Raw genomic sequence first — 17332 nt, 5'->3', positions numbered from 1 at the left:
CGACGCCGTCTCTCAGGGCACACATGAGCTTCTAGCCCAACCAACCCCTGTGCCACTCCACACTGAGGTAATCCCTCCTGAGTCCGCTCGGCAGGAAGGGCACCGCCAGCACTGATCAGAGGAGCATCTCCAACTCTGGACAGCACTGTGCTCACGTCCCAGACCAGCGGTGGGCACCAGATCCCCCTGGGGGCAGGGACAAGTCTGTGGGGGCTGGGTCCGGGGAGCCTGGAAGGGACTGTCTCTCTGGGCACAGTCCTGGCTTCTGCAGAGCCAAGTAACAAGGACGTGGCTTTCCTTCTTGCTAATGGGAGAGATCTGGGCAGTTTAGGATAAAATAGCTCCAGGAATTTTTACATCCTAAACACAGCCTCCCTCCGAACTGTCTGGATGGAGAGCCTGGCAGGGGCCTGCCACTTACTGGTGCCATGGACCTCTTCCCCGGTGAAGCGGATGTTGAACGCATAGGTGGGGTCGCCGCCACTAGCCAGTTTGACACAAAGCTGAGACGATGGCACTGAGGCCAGCTGCCTGGCAGCCTGGCAGAAGTAGGAGTTTTCAGAAGCTCTGATCTCCCCTGGAAAGAGAGAAGAACTGAGAAGAGCCTCCCAGTGGCCATGTCTGCTCTTCTGCCACAGGACAGATGCCTTGCCAGGCCTTTGCCCGTTTCTTGGACCTCACCCTGCCCTCTGGGGTTCAGCCTCCTGGCCTTCTCTCTGTGCTTGGAATATTGTCAACTCTGTCATGGCCTGGCCCAGCGGTTCCCTTGGGGAGACCGCCTCCCCTGTTCTCTCAGTGGTTGGCCCCCTCATCCTTCCGAATGGCTCTCCTCTCATGGCCTCCAGCGGGTGTCCTTCACAACATTAGCCAGTCTGTCCGCGTGCTGCAGCAGAGACTCCTGGCTGCCTCCCTAACATCCATTCTCCCCTCTTCTTTGGGGCCCGAACCCTGAATTTAGTAGGTCCGTGGCCAGCCAGAATGAAGCCTACATTTCCCACCCTCCCCTGCAGTTGGGTGTGGCCATGTGACTGAGTTCTCCGAGACATGAAGGAAAGGTGTTGGCTCCATGGAGCAGCAGGCTCCTTCTGCTTTTCCCCTTTCCCCCTGTTGCCTAGAATGCACAGCTGATGAGGTGACCTTCTTCTTCTTCTTTTTTTTTTTTGGTGAGGAAGAGTGGCCCTGAGCTAACATCTGTAACAATCTTCCTCTATTTTGTGTGTGGGTCACCTGCCGCAGCATGGTTTGATGAGCAGTGCAGGTCCTCTCCCGGGATCTGAACCTGTGAACCCCAGGCCACTGAAGCGGAGCGTACAAACTTAATCACTACGCCATCGGGCCAGCCCTGTGAGGTGACCTTGAAGGTGGAAGTCACACACTGGGACATTAGAGCAGAAGACAGAAGCAGCCAGACAAATAAGGAACTGTCAAAGCAGCCCTGGACTCTTTTCTTCTAAAGGCTTCTTTTTGCGTGAGAAATCAACTCACTCATTTCAGCATTGCTATTTTGCATTTTCTGGTATGTGTAGCTAGTCTCACCTCCTACAATTTCCAGTGGGTCCAAAGTGATCTCAGGTGCTGCGTGGTCAGCTGTCCTCTGCACGGTGGCATTCAGCACCCGATTCATCACAGTCACCTTTGTGTCATAGAAGATGAGCCCTGAAGGGAGGAACGGGGAGAGCAGGCGATGAGGCCGCTCCCCTTCCTCTGAGTCGCCCCCAAAGGCAGTGGAGGCCACACTGTCCCCCCGAGTCTGTTCCCTCTTCTGGGACGGCCGTTAGGCCCCTGAGTGGGCAGTCGCAGACCATGCTGGTGGGAGCATAAGTGGTCCTGACCTTCTGGAAGATGGTTGGTACTGACCCCAAGCTTACTGCATAAGCCCCAGGCCTCTGCCAAGCCCAGGAGACACCTAGCTTGCAGAAATACAAACCCAAATGCCTAAGAATATGGAGGGTTGCTATAGCATTTTCTGAAACAGCAAAAACTAAAAACCACCTAAGTGTCTGTAACAGGGAGAGGCTATGAACAAGCCATGGGCCCCACGCCGTGGAATGTACAGGCCTTCAGCTCCGTGTGTGCGATGCCCAGAGATCTCTGCAGCACATTCTCAAATAGAAACAGGGTTCAGAACAGAATGTAGGATATCATACCCATTTTTGATTTTTAAAAAAAGACAAAAAATTATGTGTCCGCATCTATTTGTATGTGAATAGACAAGTCTGGAAGGACAGACACTCATTTGTTAATAACGGTCATCTCCAGGTTGTAGCAATGTGGGGAGCAGACAGTGAGTCAGAGCTTTAACATAATAATCTGAAAACTTTTTAGTAAATTCAACTTTTTCAGAGCATCATTAAAGTAACTGTTCTCGGGTGGAACTGCTGCTCCAAAGGAGACTTGCGTGTTAAATGTACGACTGGGCGTGTGTGTGCGAGGGTGTCGTCCTGGGCAGCCGCCTGGAGGCCAGGCGATGGCCTGGTGACTCTGCCTGTGGGTTCTGCCCCGCAGGGCGCGGGCACTACCTTTGGCCTCCTTCAGGAGGGCCGCGATGCTGCGGGTGTACATGGGCGTCTGGCGCAGCTCCACCAGGGGCAGGAAGAAGGTCTCCAGTGTGGTGTTCAGGGACTGCAGCAGCGCGAAGCGCAGGCGCAGGCTCTCGATGGGCACACCTGCAGGGCACAGGGCGGTCAGGCTGCGGTCTGAGCCGAGGAGGCTGAGACTTTATTTGTGAACCAACTCAGGTGGTCCCTGTCGCTGGGGAGGGCCTCCAGGAGTGGGGCATTTCAATTGGAACCAGGAGGCTCCTGCAGAGGATTTTATCCCTGGGACCCAGAGATGCTGTTTGTGACTGAGTGGGTCCCCAATTTGCCTGCGCCTATGCCAAGCAGAAGCAAAGGGTGAGGCCAGGGCTGGCCAGGCAGGGGGCCCTGACTCTTAAGGAATCCTAGGCGCCCCCAGCCTACCTTGGGGGCCATGCTAGGGCTACATAACTCTATTATTATCATTATTATTTTTTTTGAGGAAGACTGGCCCTGAGCTAGCATCCATGCCCATCTTCCTCTACTTTATATGTGGGACGCCTACCACAGCATGGCTTGATAAGTGGTGCGCAGGTTCCTGCCCGGGATCCGAACAGGCAAACCGCGGGCCGCCGAAGCAGAGCGCGCAAACTTAACGGCTGTGCCACCGGGCCGGCCCCCATACTGTATTATTTTTAACTTTTAATTTTGAAGTAATCACAGACTTATAGAAAGTTGCAAAAATAGTGCAGAGTCCTGTGTACCTTTCACCCAGCTTCCCCCAATGTGACATCATATTAAACCCAGGAAATTGTGACGCTGGCACACTGCCTGTGACTCGTTTGTCCTCACATCTGTCTCCTCTCCAACTGGGAGGGACTGATGTTGTCGGGACAATTTCTTGCTCACGCTGACCTTTGCAGTATCCAGAAGAGAGCAAGGGCACGTGGACACGTGGCTGAGCAGCAGCCTATGGATGCATGCAGACAGGCAGAGAAACAAGCCCAGGGGCCATTTGCCAACATGTCATGACAGGTCATTTTCAGGGATGGATTTATGGACGACATCCATTTTTTTGTGAGCATTACTTGTGCATTCCTAGATTCTAACAAAAACGTGTTACTCTCTCGTAATTAAAGGTAATGCCTCTAACGTAAGCTATCAGACCGCTCTGACCCCCTCTCACTCCCGATGCCAGCCTGGCCTCCACGTGGCCTCTAGCAGAGGCCTGGGTGTGATGGGGAGGCATCGCCTCCCAGCCATTGCCCTCCTGCATCTGCTGCTGGGCCTGGTTGCAACAAGCATGTAATAAGGCCACAAAACTTCCATTTGGCCACCAACATCAGCATCTTTCTCTCCCCCTTTTTTACCCATCTGGGGCACAGCACGTGTTCTTAAGGATCTGGTCAACAGATGTGTAATGGGCCTCAGTCCTTCTACACACCCCTGTACCGTCGTGGGGGACACCCCCACAGGGCAGTGCAGGGGGCACGGCCCGAAAGGCACACCCCTGAGGGCCACATACTCAAGAGACAGGCCAGTCTGGGGTCGGCGGCGTCTGCGGGGTCCAGATACACCTCGTGGGGGTGGAGCCGTGCGGGCGTGATGGCAAGGTGGCGGCACAGCCGGTTGATGTGCTGCACAAGCGCCACGTCCATCTCCAGGGTCCACTTCCTTGAGGCCTTGTGTGCGTGCCGGACATCGACGCAGGCACACCTGGGGGCGGGTGAGAAGGTGGACAGGGGCCGCTGGGGGCGCTGCTGGATTCCTCCAGAGCCACGTCCCAGCTCCCGGAAGACGTCTGTAGGATAGCCTTGCCTCCCAGGCTGTTCCCGAGTGCTCAGCCAAGATGCTGACTGCAGAGGGACCATGCGGTGTGAGGGGAAAAGCTCCTTTCAAAACCAGCTGAGCAGGCCGGAGGGAGTGGGACGGCATGACCTTTCTGGAGTCTGGCAACATGCATCTGCATGTGGACAGCAGGGCACCACGGCGAAGGACTCGGGCTCTGGAGGCCGGGGGTGCGGTCTAGGCTGCCCACAGTGACCGGGGCCATGGAGCTGCCTACTTTCTGAGCCTCAGCTTCTCTACCTATAAACGGAGCCAGGAGCAGCAAAGCCTCTCGCGGTGCCACGAGGATGCCTGTGCAGAACACAGCATGGTGCCTGACACATTCCAACGGCACAGTGAGTGCCAGCCGCTGGTGTTACTGAAGCCAGGGCCGTTTACCTAGCGACCCCAGCCTAGGGGGCACCCACAGAGCTACCTGAACTGGCAAAGGTGTGTTTGTGAGGATGTCACTGCAGGGCTGCCTTACTACAGCAACACCTGACACAACCCGAGTCCACCGCTGGGGGTCAGCTGAATAAATCACACCACATTCTGCTAACAGAGTGCTAGCAGCCATTACAGTCATCTGGTGGAATAATATGGAGTGACGGGGAAAAACGAAAACAAAGCAGACTGTAGAACCGTATGTCTTATCCGACCCCTTCCACAGCACTGAGAAAGGCCACCCCCAGAGAATGCTGGGGGAGATGTTTACTGAGACATGACAAAGTGATGACCCTGGACACAGTTCAGGACCTCTCCGCGTGTGTGTATAAACTGCATGAGGTTGTTACTGTGGGCATGGCCTTATTCCACAACACGAAGCTATTAAACCCACACAGGCAGGCAGGCGGGCTGGCGAGTGGACAAGTGCCCCTAGTTCCAGAGCCCATGGCCCCTCAAGTGGGCCCTATGCAACATAGGGAGCATCACGCGGGGAGGGCCCATCTCAGGGAGGTGGCAGACGTGGCATCAGGCCTCTCCTCACTACAGGCCACCTCTGTCTCACCCAAGGAGTGCTGAGAGAGACCTCGCTCCTTCAGAAGGGCATCCCCTCTGCCGGGAGGGTCCCCTCACAGCCCCTTCCAGGCTGGCTGATCAGGCAGATGCCCTTGGCCGCCCTTACACCAGCTGTGGTGAGGAGGGAAGGTGTGTCAGGCATCGCATGGCCCCATAACACACAGGAAGGAGCCCTCCCAGCTGTAACAAATGCGTCCCTCTGGAATGAGTCTGTAGTCCAATTTGTTCCCTTCCCACCTAGAACGCAGTTTCTAGTTCAAAATAGGTGATTCTACTTTCCAACAAACCCCCAAAGTCATCTCTTACTGGTTTCTAAAACAAGTCAGAAACCTTGTCCCTGCCACCATGATGCCAAGGCCCATCTGGGGATTGACTCTGAGCCTTCAATGAAGGTACAAAATGCTGGCGCCAGGCAGTAAACAATTTCTCAGCACTGAAAACCGATTTCTAGAAAGTATGCTTCTGGCAGCCACTCCTTCTCTGACACCGAGTGCGTGCTGCTGTGGGTGAGGGCCTGCAGGCCTGCGTGTGAGTGAGCCAGAGGGAGAGGGCAGGGGGATTTCTTGTGGTTTGCAAACATCTTGCCTGCCTGGGACTCACAGGCAGAAAGGAGAAGGACACCATATTTGTTTGGCCCTGGAAACTTGGTGAGCAGTGACCTTGCTGCACTCCTGCTCGGGAGGGGGAGGGCAGTGGAGACTCAGAGAGAAAGTGTGACTCCGAGGAAGAACATCCTTTGGAATTAGAAATCATCCCTGTTGGGGACTGAAATGCGCCTCCACCTCCAGTTCCTGTGTTGAAGGCCTCTCCCCGTGTGTCACTGCGTCTGGAGACGGGGCCTTTAAGGAGGTAATGAAGGTTAAATGAGGTCGTAAGGGCTGGGCCCCAGTTCCAGAGGACTGGCGTTCTTACAAGAAGAGGGAGAGACCAGGTACGCGGGTGCACAGAGAAAATGTCACATGAGGACACAGTGAGAAGGGGACTGCCTGTAAGCCAAGGAGAGTCCTCAGGAGAAACCAACACCGCTGACATCTTGATCTTGGACTTCCAGCCTCCAGAAAATAAATTTCTGTTGTTTCGAACAGGGTTTCTTTTCAAATGGGTTAGAAAACCCACTTTAACAATTATGAAAAATTAGAAAATAACTCAGTAGGCATGAAAAACAGGGCAGACGGAATGGCTCCCCAGGAAGTATTTTCTTGGGGATGCATGCAGTGGCTGCAACAAATTCCACACACGGCATTGACTGCATTGAAGGACTCCCTCTTACCTCTCAAAATGCAGATCATAACCACAGGATAAAATCGCCCTCCAGACACTACGGATGTCTTGCTTGGCTCGGTCAATAACAAACTTGTGAAATCCTTCCAAGGTCAGATACTTTTCCTCAGGGACTGATGGAACAGAGTCCACAGCGTTAGGCATTTGGTAAGAACTGTGCACAGTGGGAGCCTCACAACACGCTCTGGCCGCATCCCCTCTTTCAGGGTCCACTTCATCTGATTCTCCTTTTGTCTCCCATCACTCCAGGGCCTGTTCCTCAGCCGACTCCACCCATCGCCCAGTACGTGCACCACCCCTGACCCTCCTGGGTCTCCGAGCCACAGCCTCACGTGTCTGGGCCGGGGATCAAGTGGCGCAGTGCTTTCCCACAGGCCCTTCTCTCTCTAATCTCACAAACAATCTGACTGACTAAGCAGTGTTCATGACAACGAGAATAGTTTCTCCACTTCGGCTTGGGCCATTAGGACACTGAAGTTCTACGGCCCCAGGGAAGCGCCTTCTAGAAGAAAATTTCTAAGCAGACTTCCAGATCCTCACTTTCAGTCACAATCATCTACTCTTCACCTAGGGTGTATGGCACTTCTGGAGCTGCCATTTGACCTCCCTAAGTTCATGGTCATCAAAGATGGCATCCTGGGGCAGTAACTGGCAATGGCCAGGTGTGTCTTGCCAGAGCCTCTGGCAATGCTGCCCTGGCCTAAACTGGAACCCAAGGGAGCCCAGCCCCTTCCCAGGGTGGTGGTGGCTGGTTCCCGGGGTGGGTTGCGCCTCTCCAGGACGAAAGCAGCCCTGACCCCGCCTTAGGCCCAAGTTGCTCGTTCACCTTCTTGTTTTTTGGTGGGTGACTTTTCTGGGTCCTTTTCATCTGGCTTGCTCTTTTCTGGCGACTTTGGCTTCACAGTTGGCTTCTTCTCACTTAAGGCAGTCCTGCTGTAGACCAAAGCACTGGAGTCACAATGCCTGCGTGCACACTTCCTCCTGACGGAGGGAACGCAGAGCCTCACACAGGCATCGCTCACCCTCCCCCAACGACGGCTCATGGCTCAAGATCAGCTTTGTTCTCACTGGGAAATTTACTGAGTAAACTCATGCTGTAAAATGTGAAAAATCGCAAAGGGACACTTTTCAAACATTCTTTCTATGTACTTTAGAGCTGTACTGTCCAAGAAGTAGCCACTAGCAAGATGTAGCAACTTAGGTTTCAATTAATTAAAATAGAATGACAAATTCTGCTCCTTGGTTGCACGTACCACATTTCAAGTGCTCAGTAGCCACATGGGCTAGTGGCTACTGTACTGAATAGCACAAACAGAGACAACATAACTTTCCATCATCACAGAAACTTCTATTGGATGGTACTGATTTAAAAGCACCAGTATATATAATTAACGAAAAGACACCTTATTTTTATGATCATTTAAACAATTCCTCTAGAGACCCCTGCTAGGTAATCCTTTGCTATCAGAGTCTCGGCTATGAGTATTTGAGAGTCATAAGCCCGTATCTGAAGAAAATTCTGTTAAACATGTATGTATATCACACGTAGACTATTACAGAGCTATTAAAAAAAGCAATGGGGAAATTCTTCGAGTGCTGATATGGAATCATCTCCCAGATTAGCAATAAACAGAAACAGCGAGGTGCAGGCATTGTGTGGAGTCCCTGACATCTGGGTGTGTAAAGTCTGTGTGTGCACTCAAGAGTTCCGGAAGGCTACACAGCGAACACTGGCAGTCTCAGGGAGGGGAACCAGGAGGCATGAGGATGGAGGGGGAGAGGAGTGGCTTTTCACTGCACATGCTTTTGAATTTTGTACTATTTTAGCCATTTAAAATTTAAGAAAATGACATACATGCATAAATAAAAGGTTATGTGCACTTAAATGTTAAAAGTAGTTGCCATGTATGGGGTAATTAAATTTTTTTCAATATGCAAGTGTGCATTTTATAGCCTTTCTACAATAACTATGCATTATTTTTGTGGTTAAAAAAGAAGTTAGAATTTTTAAAAATTCTGTACATTTTAGATGTTTTACTAATTCAGACTGGTCTGCTTTCCAGCCTGCATGGTCTCGATTTTACTACACTTGTGGGTAAAATGAAACGTTCTTTTTCAGTTGACGAAGCTGAGGACCGAATGACCTCAGCAACAGAGCAGAGCCAGGAGTCTGGCTCCCCAGTGTGCTGACAGCCCCCGAGGAAGCCTGCTGGGAGATGGCTCCCATGTCTCCCTCCCCGGCCCACCTTGCGAGCTCCTGGCAAGCCCACCTGACGCTGTTGAGCACGGTCTTGTCCTTGGCGGGCGGCTTGGTGACGGGCCGCTTGGTGCTCACCACCTTCACCGGGTGCTGCTCCTTCCCGGCTTTGCTGTACTTGCTCTTGTCAAACTTGGGCTTTGGCACGCCGTACTTCCTCAGGATCTGCGGGGCAGAGAGGGGGAGGGGTCCTCAGCTCACCCCGCGGTGCACCTGAGGCCCAGCACAGGCGAGGCGGGGATGGGGCAGCTACCTGCGTGAGCTGGTCCTCCAACACCTTTTTCGGAGGCCGGACATTGGTGAAGAAGAGGTGGAGGAGGTTGCCTGGCGTCTGGGAGTTAATCTGCTCTTTGCTGAGATAAATGTCAGACACTTTGATAGGCTTTGCTGGTGTCAGGCTCAGCATCTGCTCCGAATGGGCACAGCTCTTAAATATCTCCGTCAGCACCTCTCTGGCTCCCGGCACCAGCTTCTCACCTGTTACAGAATGGAAGGAGGCAAGACAATTCTGCCATAAATGCGCTGGGTGAGGATAAGCCTTGCAGCGTTTTGTTTGTTTTTCGTGAACAATTTAGTTTTGAAAGTGGGTAATAGATATTTACTGGTGATGATGAGCTGTCCACCCAAACCCAGTGTCCCCTTTATGGGCTCACGCCTCAGTTACATGCCCAGCCTTCTCTGCTGTGAGGCATGGTCCTGTGACATGGGATGTAAGCCACTCCAGGGCCGGTCTACTTTCTTCTGCACTCGTCTCTTCCACTGGCTGCATGGAAATGACAAGGCCCCTGGGATGGCAGATCTCACCACTTACCCTGGACTCCTACCTGTGCAAGAATAAACTTCCTCTGGGTCTGAGCCCCTGGACTCCTGGGTTATTTATTATGGCAGTTTAACCCACTTTACTTAAACAAAACTTAAACAACACGTTTGTGCTGATAGTCTCAAAGCAACAAAAGGATACAGAGCCTGCAAGCATTTTTAGTGCCAAGTAGGAGTTGCTAAACAAGTTGTTACATTACTAGAGAATATGTTTCAAAACTGGCAAAACAAGCAGGTGGAAAAAGAAAGTTTTCTCAGATACAAGACAACTGTCCACAACCACCAGAAACAAACACTTCCTTTTTTTGTCCTCAAACAAGCGCTCCAGAAGGTATTGCCCCTTTCCTAAGGGGCCAGTCAGGACCCCATCTGCAGGCTTCTCGCAGCTGAGGACCCTGACTAGGGAGCTGCACCGACTGGCTCATCACCCCCTCCTTCCTGCCCTGTTCTCCTCGCTTGCCCTTTCTCTCTGGGGGTGTGACCCACCAGAGCCACACCTGGGTCAGGCCTGGCTGTGGGAAGCAGAGCACAAAGGCCTCAAGGGCATCTGGGCGGAGGTGGGGGGACAGGTGTGCAGAAGAGGTGGCTGAGCCCTAGGAGCTGACTCAGCAGAACCACAACTCAAAGAATCTCAAGCAAAACGTGTGTGGCAGTTAACGTGGCAAACACGTTACCAAAAGACTGAGAGCTGTGCCTATGCCCAAACCGGAAACTAGAACTAAATTCAGATTCACTGTATGAAAGACTGGTAAAGTACTAACGATGGCAGGAAAAGACCTTGGTTTTCCCACTGATCCTACACTAGTCATCCCCACACAGGCAGCTGAGAATGGAGGGGGCAAAATACACACTAATGAGGGAGCAGGGCTGACACCAGGGTGGGGAGAGCGAGGCAGTTCCCTCAGCACAAGATTCTCAAAACACTCATCGATCAAGATATGTATCTTAATGCAGGGAAAAAAATCAGGGGCCGGCGTGTGGGCAAGTGGTTAAAGTTACACGTATTCCACTTTAGCAGCCTGAGTTCACAGGTTCGGATCCCGGGCGCAGCACCTGCTCCACTCATCAGCCAGGCTGTGGAGGCATCCCACGTACAAAGTAGAGGAAGACTGGCACAGACATTAGCTCAGGGTGAATCTTCCTTACACACATACACAAAAATCAAAATTAATACAAAAAACCCCACAATGAGCAAAATATTAACACTACTGTGCTAAGCCATATCGAAGCCTGACACAAAAGGAAAAATCAGTAATACTAATCCTGTCTTCATTTAAAATTTTAGTATTTTGCTCATCTTGGCTATTTTGCATTAATTTTGACTTTTACACATGTAGCATTAAAAAAATTATCTAGGGGCCAGCCCCGTGGCTGAGTGGTTAAGTTCGCACGCTCCGCTGCAGGCAGCCCAGGGTTTCGTCGGTTCGAATCCTGGGCACGGACATGGCACGGCTCATCGAGCCACGCTGAGGCAGTGTCCCACATACCACAACTAGAAGGACCCACAACTATGTACCTATGGGCTTTGGGGAAAAAAAGGAAAAAAATAAAATCTTAAAAAAAAAATTATCTAGATTACTGAGTTTTTTTGATTTTGTGCCCAAGGCCTTCCTTACCTCATGCTGGTCCCAGCCCTGGGATAACATTTCAAAATCTCATGACTCAGGGATAAAAATTTGCAACAATAACAAAACCATACTCTGTATTACATTTTTGTACTCAAAAACATAAAACAAACTCAACAACTCTATCATGAAGTTTCTAACAATATTAAAGATTTAGACAAAAGTAAATGGATTAAAAATTGTGAGAAAGACCAGTACAGAATAAAAGTGACACCATAAAGAACTGCAATTATAAAAAGCAAAAAGAGACTGCCGCCGCTCCTGCAGTGCAGCCTGGCTCTCGGGGGGAGCCCCTGCGAGAGGCAGCTCTGGGGCCTCGGGAGAACCCGAGTCCTGGATGAACTCTCGGTCTCGCACAAACGAAGTGGGTAGCCCGACAGGGGCCCCCACAGGAGAGCCGCCAGAGTGACGAAGTGGGCCCTCGTGAGGAAGAGCCGGAACTGCTTCTTTCCCAAGAATTAGTTTTAAAGGCTGAGGCATTTGCTGTCCTCAAGCATATGACCAAATGATTAGCCGCAATGTACTTGGTACGTTCTAGCTCCACACGGCAGAACAAAATAAATACACTTGAACAACGGGAAACCTGGCTAGACAAAAAGGAAAATATGACTTGAATGCAAGCCCACACTGGAGCCTGCAGTGGGCTGTGGCATAGCCATCCCTGGTGGTCTCTTGGCAGGCTGGACACAGAGGGCCAATGGCAGGTGCTGCCCCATGGCCTGGAGAGCCCTGACAGCTGGGAGCCGGCAGGAATATTCTCCCTACATCACATGAAGATGCGCGCAACGCGTCCTCTGTCAGCTAAGCAATGAACCTCCTGTCCCACCTCCCCAACACCCTTGGAACCACTTATTAAACCTGCAACCCCCAGGAATGCCCCAGAGTTCCTTTTTAAGTTAAGATGTTAAAAATACGGGAAATTGGGCATGGGGCGGGGGGGAGATCATTTTCAGTCAATTTTTTCTGTAAACTTAAAACTGCTCAAAAAAAATTGGTAACTCACCTTTAATTGACTTATCATTGAAATAATCTTCTAACCCTGGGCTCCCCTGAGTATCAAACAAACTCTGATTTACTACAGATACAGTGAGAATCTCTTCCGTTGACATTTCCATTAATTCGTCTTCACCATCCAAACTTGACAAACCAATCAAGTCATTATTGTTAAATAAACTTGCTCGAATTTTCTCGATTTTGGCTCGGGATCTTATCTGTGTGAACAAAGCAAAGGGTCAGGATTTGAGGAGAGAGTGGCCCAGTCAGCAGGAATGACCTTTTTCCTTCCCGCCTTTCCCTGAAACCCTCTCCTGGCCTTGACTGTTCTGAGTCCTGCCCGACTTGGTGAGCTGGCCTTCCTGGGAGAGTCTCTCCCACGTGCCAACAGTGGTAACCTGGAGGGGAACAACTTCACTGGAAGGCTCTGTCACTAAACCCTGGCCAAGTCTGTGGCTTTACCCTGATGCCCAGGGGTCTAAAGTCCATGCTCGGCTCCGAGAGCCCCCAGGAAGAAGGCAGATAGAGTAAAGTGAGTCTGAGGAGGAAACCAGCCACTGGGTCCTGGAGCTCTCCTTCCAGATCCCACTAGGAGAGAGCAAGGCAGTGCGACTTCTTCACAGCACCTTTCTCTCCATATCCAAGAAGGGGCAGATGGTTTTCACTCTGAGCCTGGGCCCTGTTACACAGAGGTGCGGGAAGGCACAGGATGCGGGATTTCTGAACAAGGAGGCCCAAGAAACAGACAGGACTTGACATGGAAATGTGACCCAGCAACATGTGCATCACCTGAAACTCAGAATCACCCAGAACAGCATGGGGAGAGTCTGTTCTCACGCTGCTCGGTGAAGATTCCTCCTGCTGATGGCAATGTTTAAAACAACCCAAGGCCACTCAAAAACACACCAGTGGGGCCTGAGTGGGAACGCACCTCATGAAGCCTGTTCATCAGGGAAGCTCAGCCCCTCTGCCTCCCTCCGCCACTCAGCAATGAACTGCACTTACTTCAGGACATCAGACTTGACAGCACTCTTAGAGATGGGACCTCACACATAGAAACTCAACATCATAAATCACCGCTGTCTCTCAGAGCTGCCTCAGGGAGCCCCCAAGTGCCCCAAAGTCACCTATTAGTTAATCCCTTGGAAATAATACTGGAAGGTTTGAAGAGGCCTGGGGGACTCAAATTGCTCTTGATTTTAGCGGTTGCTCAAGCATGAGCGCTGTTACCTCCACGACTGCGAAGCCTTTGATGGGGCGTGCCGTGAGGGGCTGGTTGTCCAGGGACGTGACCGTGTACATGGAGCCCATGTCTGACACTGAGGCTGTCTCTGCATTGTCCAGTGGCTCCCCCAGGCTCCCCAGGCTGCCCAGGCTACCAGTGCTGCACAGGGAAATGTCTAGGCTCTCTTGGCTGGACACCACGTGGGGCTCCAACAAGCCAGGAGGGATGGGCAGCTCGAGGCCTGAGGGCAGCGGATCCACAGAGAGGTCACTGACCGTCTGCGAGATGCCCTGGGAGCTACAGATAGAGGCCTGACTGGTGGAAGCAGATGCGCTGATGCTCACGGCGGGGGTCAGGCTGCTAGACGTGCTGACCTCCAAGCTGTCTGTGCTGGGGAAGCCGAGGGTCTTCTCCGGCTCGGCTTTCCCTTCACCGCCCTCGGCCTTGTCTTTCGGCTTCTTGGGCTCGTCGTCCTGCAGGGGAATGTAGATCTCGTCTTTGAAGACCCCGCCGTGGGCATTGCAGGCCTTGCGGATGGCCCCTCTGACGATGCCCTCGTCCAGATGGGTGGGGATTCCGGAGATCACCAGCAAGCGGCTGTGGGCAGTGGGGCCAACCAGGGCCTGGCAGGCGTCTGCAATGGCGTCGCTCGTCACGCCCAGCCCCTGCGGGTCCTTCCTGGTGAGGTGCCGGAGGATGATGAGCAAGGTAAGGGCTCGATGGAACCACAGCATGTCCTCAGGCTTGCTGCCTCCAATGCTGAGCATGGCAGGGTCTGACTCCACCGAGCGGGAGGACTGGCGCTTCCCGGAGGAGGAGGCCTTTTCACGCTTCATCTTCACTTTTTTCCTCTTGGACAGGAGGCTCGGGCTCTGGGGTGTCTGTCCTGGGGAGGAGGACGAGGAGGAGGACGAGTCACTTAGGTTCGGGGTGGTGGTTGAAGTCACCCCACTGGCTGTGACACTCATGTTGGTAGGCAGGGTCACTTCAGCCACTGCCAGGCAACCTTCCATGAGGGCATGAAAATACGTAGAAAACCTGCCCTGGTCGCTGGCCGCCACTGCCCCCGAGCCTCCGCAGGTGCCGCCCGAGACCCAGCTCTGGGTCTCCTCGTCGTACAGCTTATGCAGCTCCGACTGCAGGGCCATCAGCATGGCCAGGCAGGGGTTCAGCTGGAGGGCGATGGACGAGGACAGGCCAGCAGGGTGCTTCCTCTGCTCCAGGGCGTGCACTGTGCGCAGGAGCTCTGCCAGGAGATGGAAAACAAGCTCCTTCACGCAGGCCGCCATGTCCGTGGTCCACAGGAAGTTGCCTGAGACAGACACAGAACAGGAGCAGCAGGAATCACTCACACAGCACTCACAGTGGGACGGGCACTGCTTTAAGTGCTCTAACGGATTCAACCCTCACAGCGACACTGTGACACAGGTACTACAGTACTCCCCCCATCTCACAGAGGAAGAAAAAGAGGCTCAAAGAGCTAGAGGACTTGCCCAAGGCCACACAGCTACCAGAGGGAGAGCCGGGCAGGCTGGCCCCAGAGCCTACGGCCTTAACCCCCATGCCACGTGACTGTGTGGCAGACGGCTTCTGTAACTTGGGCCACAGAATCACTATTTTCTTCACCATAAGGTTAGCAAGCAAGTTGTCAAGTCACTAGAACAGTGTTTCCTGAACCATGGGATGCTCACTATTGGGGGCATACAATCCAAATTGACTAGACAGCACAGAAATACACACTGAAAAATTAGTCCTTTTGAACTCCTCTTTTAGTCCTGATTTTGTCATCAAGAAAGCCTTCTCATGGGGTTGGTGTGTATCTATATATAGATATATATATTTTTTTAAGGTATGCTTTTTTTGGTGAGAAAGATTGGCCCTGAGCTAACATCTGTTGCCAATCTTTTTATTTCCTCCCCCAAGCCCCAGCACATAGTTGTATATCCTAGTTGTAAGTCCTTCTAGTTTTTCTAAGTGGGATGCTGACACAGCATGGCTTGATGAGCGGTGTGTAGGTCCACACCCAGGATCTGAACTAGTGAACCCCAGGCTGCCAAAGCAGAGTGTACAAACTTAACCACTACACCACTGGGCCAGCCCATCTTAGTTTTTTGAAGATATTTTATTTCTTGGCTTCTGTTATTGGCTAGAGGAAAACTGTCGCTGAGCCAACATCTGTGCCAGTCCTCCCCTATTTTGTATGTGGGATGCCACCACAGCATGGCTTGATGAGCAGTGTGTAGGTCTGTGCCTGGGATCCAAACCTATGAACCCCAGGTCGCTGAAGCAGAGTGCATGAACTTAACCACTACACCACCAGGTCAGCCCCTATTTATCTTTTTGTCCTTATCTTCTAGTTATCTATCTTTTAATTCCTTTAAAATTAAAGTTTAAAAAAAGAATAAAGGAGTTGATTGCCATAAAAACAAACAAATAAATGCTGATAGGCACGATTCATAGACACAGTAGAAATCACACACAGAGGGCATGAGAATGACTGAAGTTAGAACAACAAGATGGACCCCACATCTGAAGCAAGATCCCCTTCATGCCAACTGTGTACCTTCTCCTCACAGCCATGATATGGACAGGGAGTCCCAGCGGCCGGGTCTGCCTGACATCGAGAATCTCTGATTAAGCCCAGCCGCTACAAAGGAGGGGACTAAGCTGCCTGTTCTCAGGGGTGATGCTGTTTGATAATCCTAATTGGAAATAAATTCATGGCATGGGGGTGCTCATGGATCCATTCATGCCAATGGGGTCCAGAGCCAGGCCCTCGGAAACTCACATTTCCTCCTCCATTGTCCTTCCTCTGCCATGTGCCACTTATCTAAGAGGAGGCCTGGGAGAGAACGCTCCACCAAAAGGGCAATGGTGGCCCATGAGCTGAGACCAGCTACAGCCATCTTGTTCCCACAGTGGTTCCCTGCTCACCATCACCCCATCCCTCGCCCAGTTTTAAAGAATCTGATTTAGTTACCAACATTTAAAAATTTGGGGGCCGGCTCCGTGGCCGAGTGGTTAAGTTTGCGCGCTCTGCTGCGGCGGCCCAGGGTTCGGATCCTGGGCGCAGACATGGCACCGCTCATCAGGCTATGTTGAGGCGGCATCCCACATCCCACAACTAGAAGGACCTGCAACTAAGATATACAACTGTGTACAGGGAGGGTTTGGGGAGATAAAGCAGGAAAAAAAAAAAAAGGTTGGCATCAGTTGTTAGCCCAGGTGCCAATCTTAAAAAAAAAAAATTGGAAATTCACATCAATACCTAGATTTCTGGCTTTTCTTGAAATAAAAAGTAATAATACCTGGCAAGACTGGGGCCACATTCTTCTGCAGCATTGAGGAGCAGGGGCTCACTGGCTGTTCTCCAGGTCACTGAAGTCCTCTTTTATTTCTCACACTTACATCACTGGTAAATGATACCCATAGGCCCACCACCTGGATTCTACCATTAACATTTTGCTGTATTTGCTTTCTTATATGTCTGTCTATCTATCTTTCTAGTCATCCTTTTTTTCTTTTCTTTTTGCTGAGGAAGATGAGCCCTGAGCTAACACCTATTGCCAATCCTCCTCTTTTTTCGTTTGAGGAAGATTCACCCTGAGCTAACATCTGTGCTATCTTCCTCCACTTTCTATGTGTGTCACTGCCACAGCATGGCTGACAAGTGATGTAGGTCCATGCCTGGGATCCAAACCTGCAAACCTGGGCCACTGAAGTGGAACACGCCACACTTAACCACTGAGCCATGAGGCTGGCCCCTCTA

At 51.7% G+C, this 17332-nt stretch overlaps 1 protein-coding gene across 14 annotated transcripts in view; it reads right to left on the bottom strand.

Moving 5' to 3' along the window:
• The window catches only part of HECTD4 (HECT domain E3 ubiquitin protein ligase 4), a 185114-nt gene that overhangs the window by 8399 nt on the left and 159383 nt on the right, over nucleotides 1-17332 (bottom strand). For 13 of the 14 annotated variants that reach the window (XM_070628847.1, XM_070628850.1, XM_070628849.1 and 10 more), the window contains 10 exons: nucleotides 13569-14875; nucleotides 12349-12556; nucleotides 9155-9378; nucleotides 8915-9066; nucleotides 7471-7577; nucleotides 6634-6757; nucleotides 4042-4232; nucleotides 2520-2666; nucleotides 1537-1656; nucleotides 422-577 (listed from right to left, as the gene is read on the bottom strand). In XM_070628847.1, the coding sequence (XP_070484948.1) occupies nucleotides 422-577; nucleotides 1537-1656; nucleotides 2520-2666; nucleotides 4042-4232; nucleotides 6634-6757; nucleotides 7471-7577; nucleotides 8915-9066; nucleotides 9155-9378; nucleotides 12349-12556; nucleotides 13569-14875 (2736 nt within the window). The remainder of the gene's footprint in view (nucleotides 1-421; nucleotides 578-1536; nucleotides 1657-2519; nucleotides 2667-4041; nucleotides 4233-6633; nucleotides 6758-7470; nucleotides 7578-8914; nucleotides 9067-9154; nucleotides 9379-12348; nucleotides 12557-13568; nucleotides 14876-17332) is intronic. The other variant, XM_070628848.1, reaches the window with a different exon arrangement.

The sequence above is a fragment of the Equus przewalskii genome, chromosome 7 (assembly GCF_037783145.1).
Source record: "Equus przewalskii isolate Varuska chromosome 7, EquPr2, whole genome shotgun sequence".
Classification (NCBI taxonomy): domain Eukaryota; kingdom Metazoa; phylum Chordata; class Mammalia; order Perissodactyla; family Equidae; genus Equus; species Equus przewalskii.
This window is presented reverse-complemented; position numbering and strand designations above follow the sequence as displayed.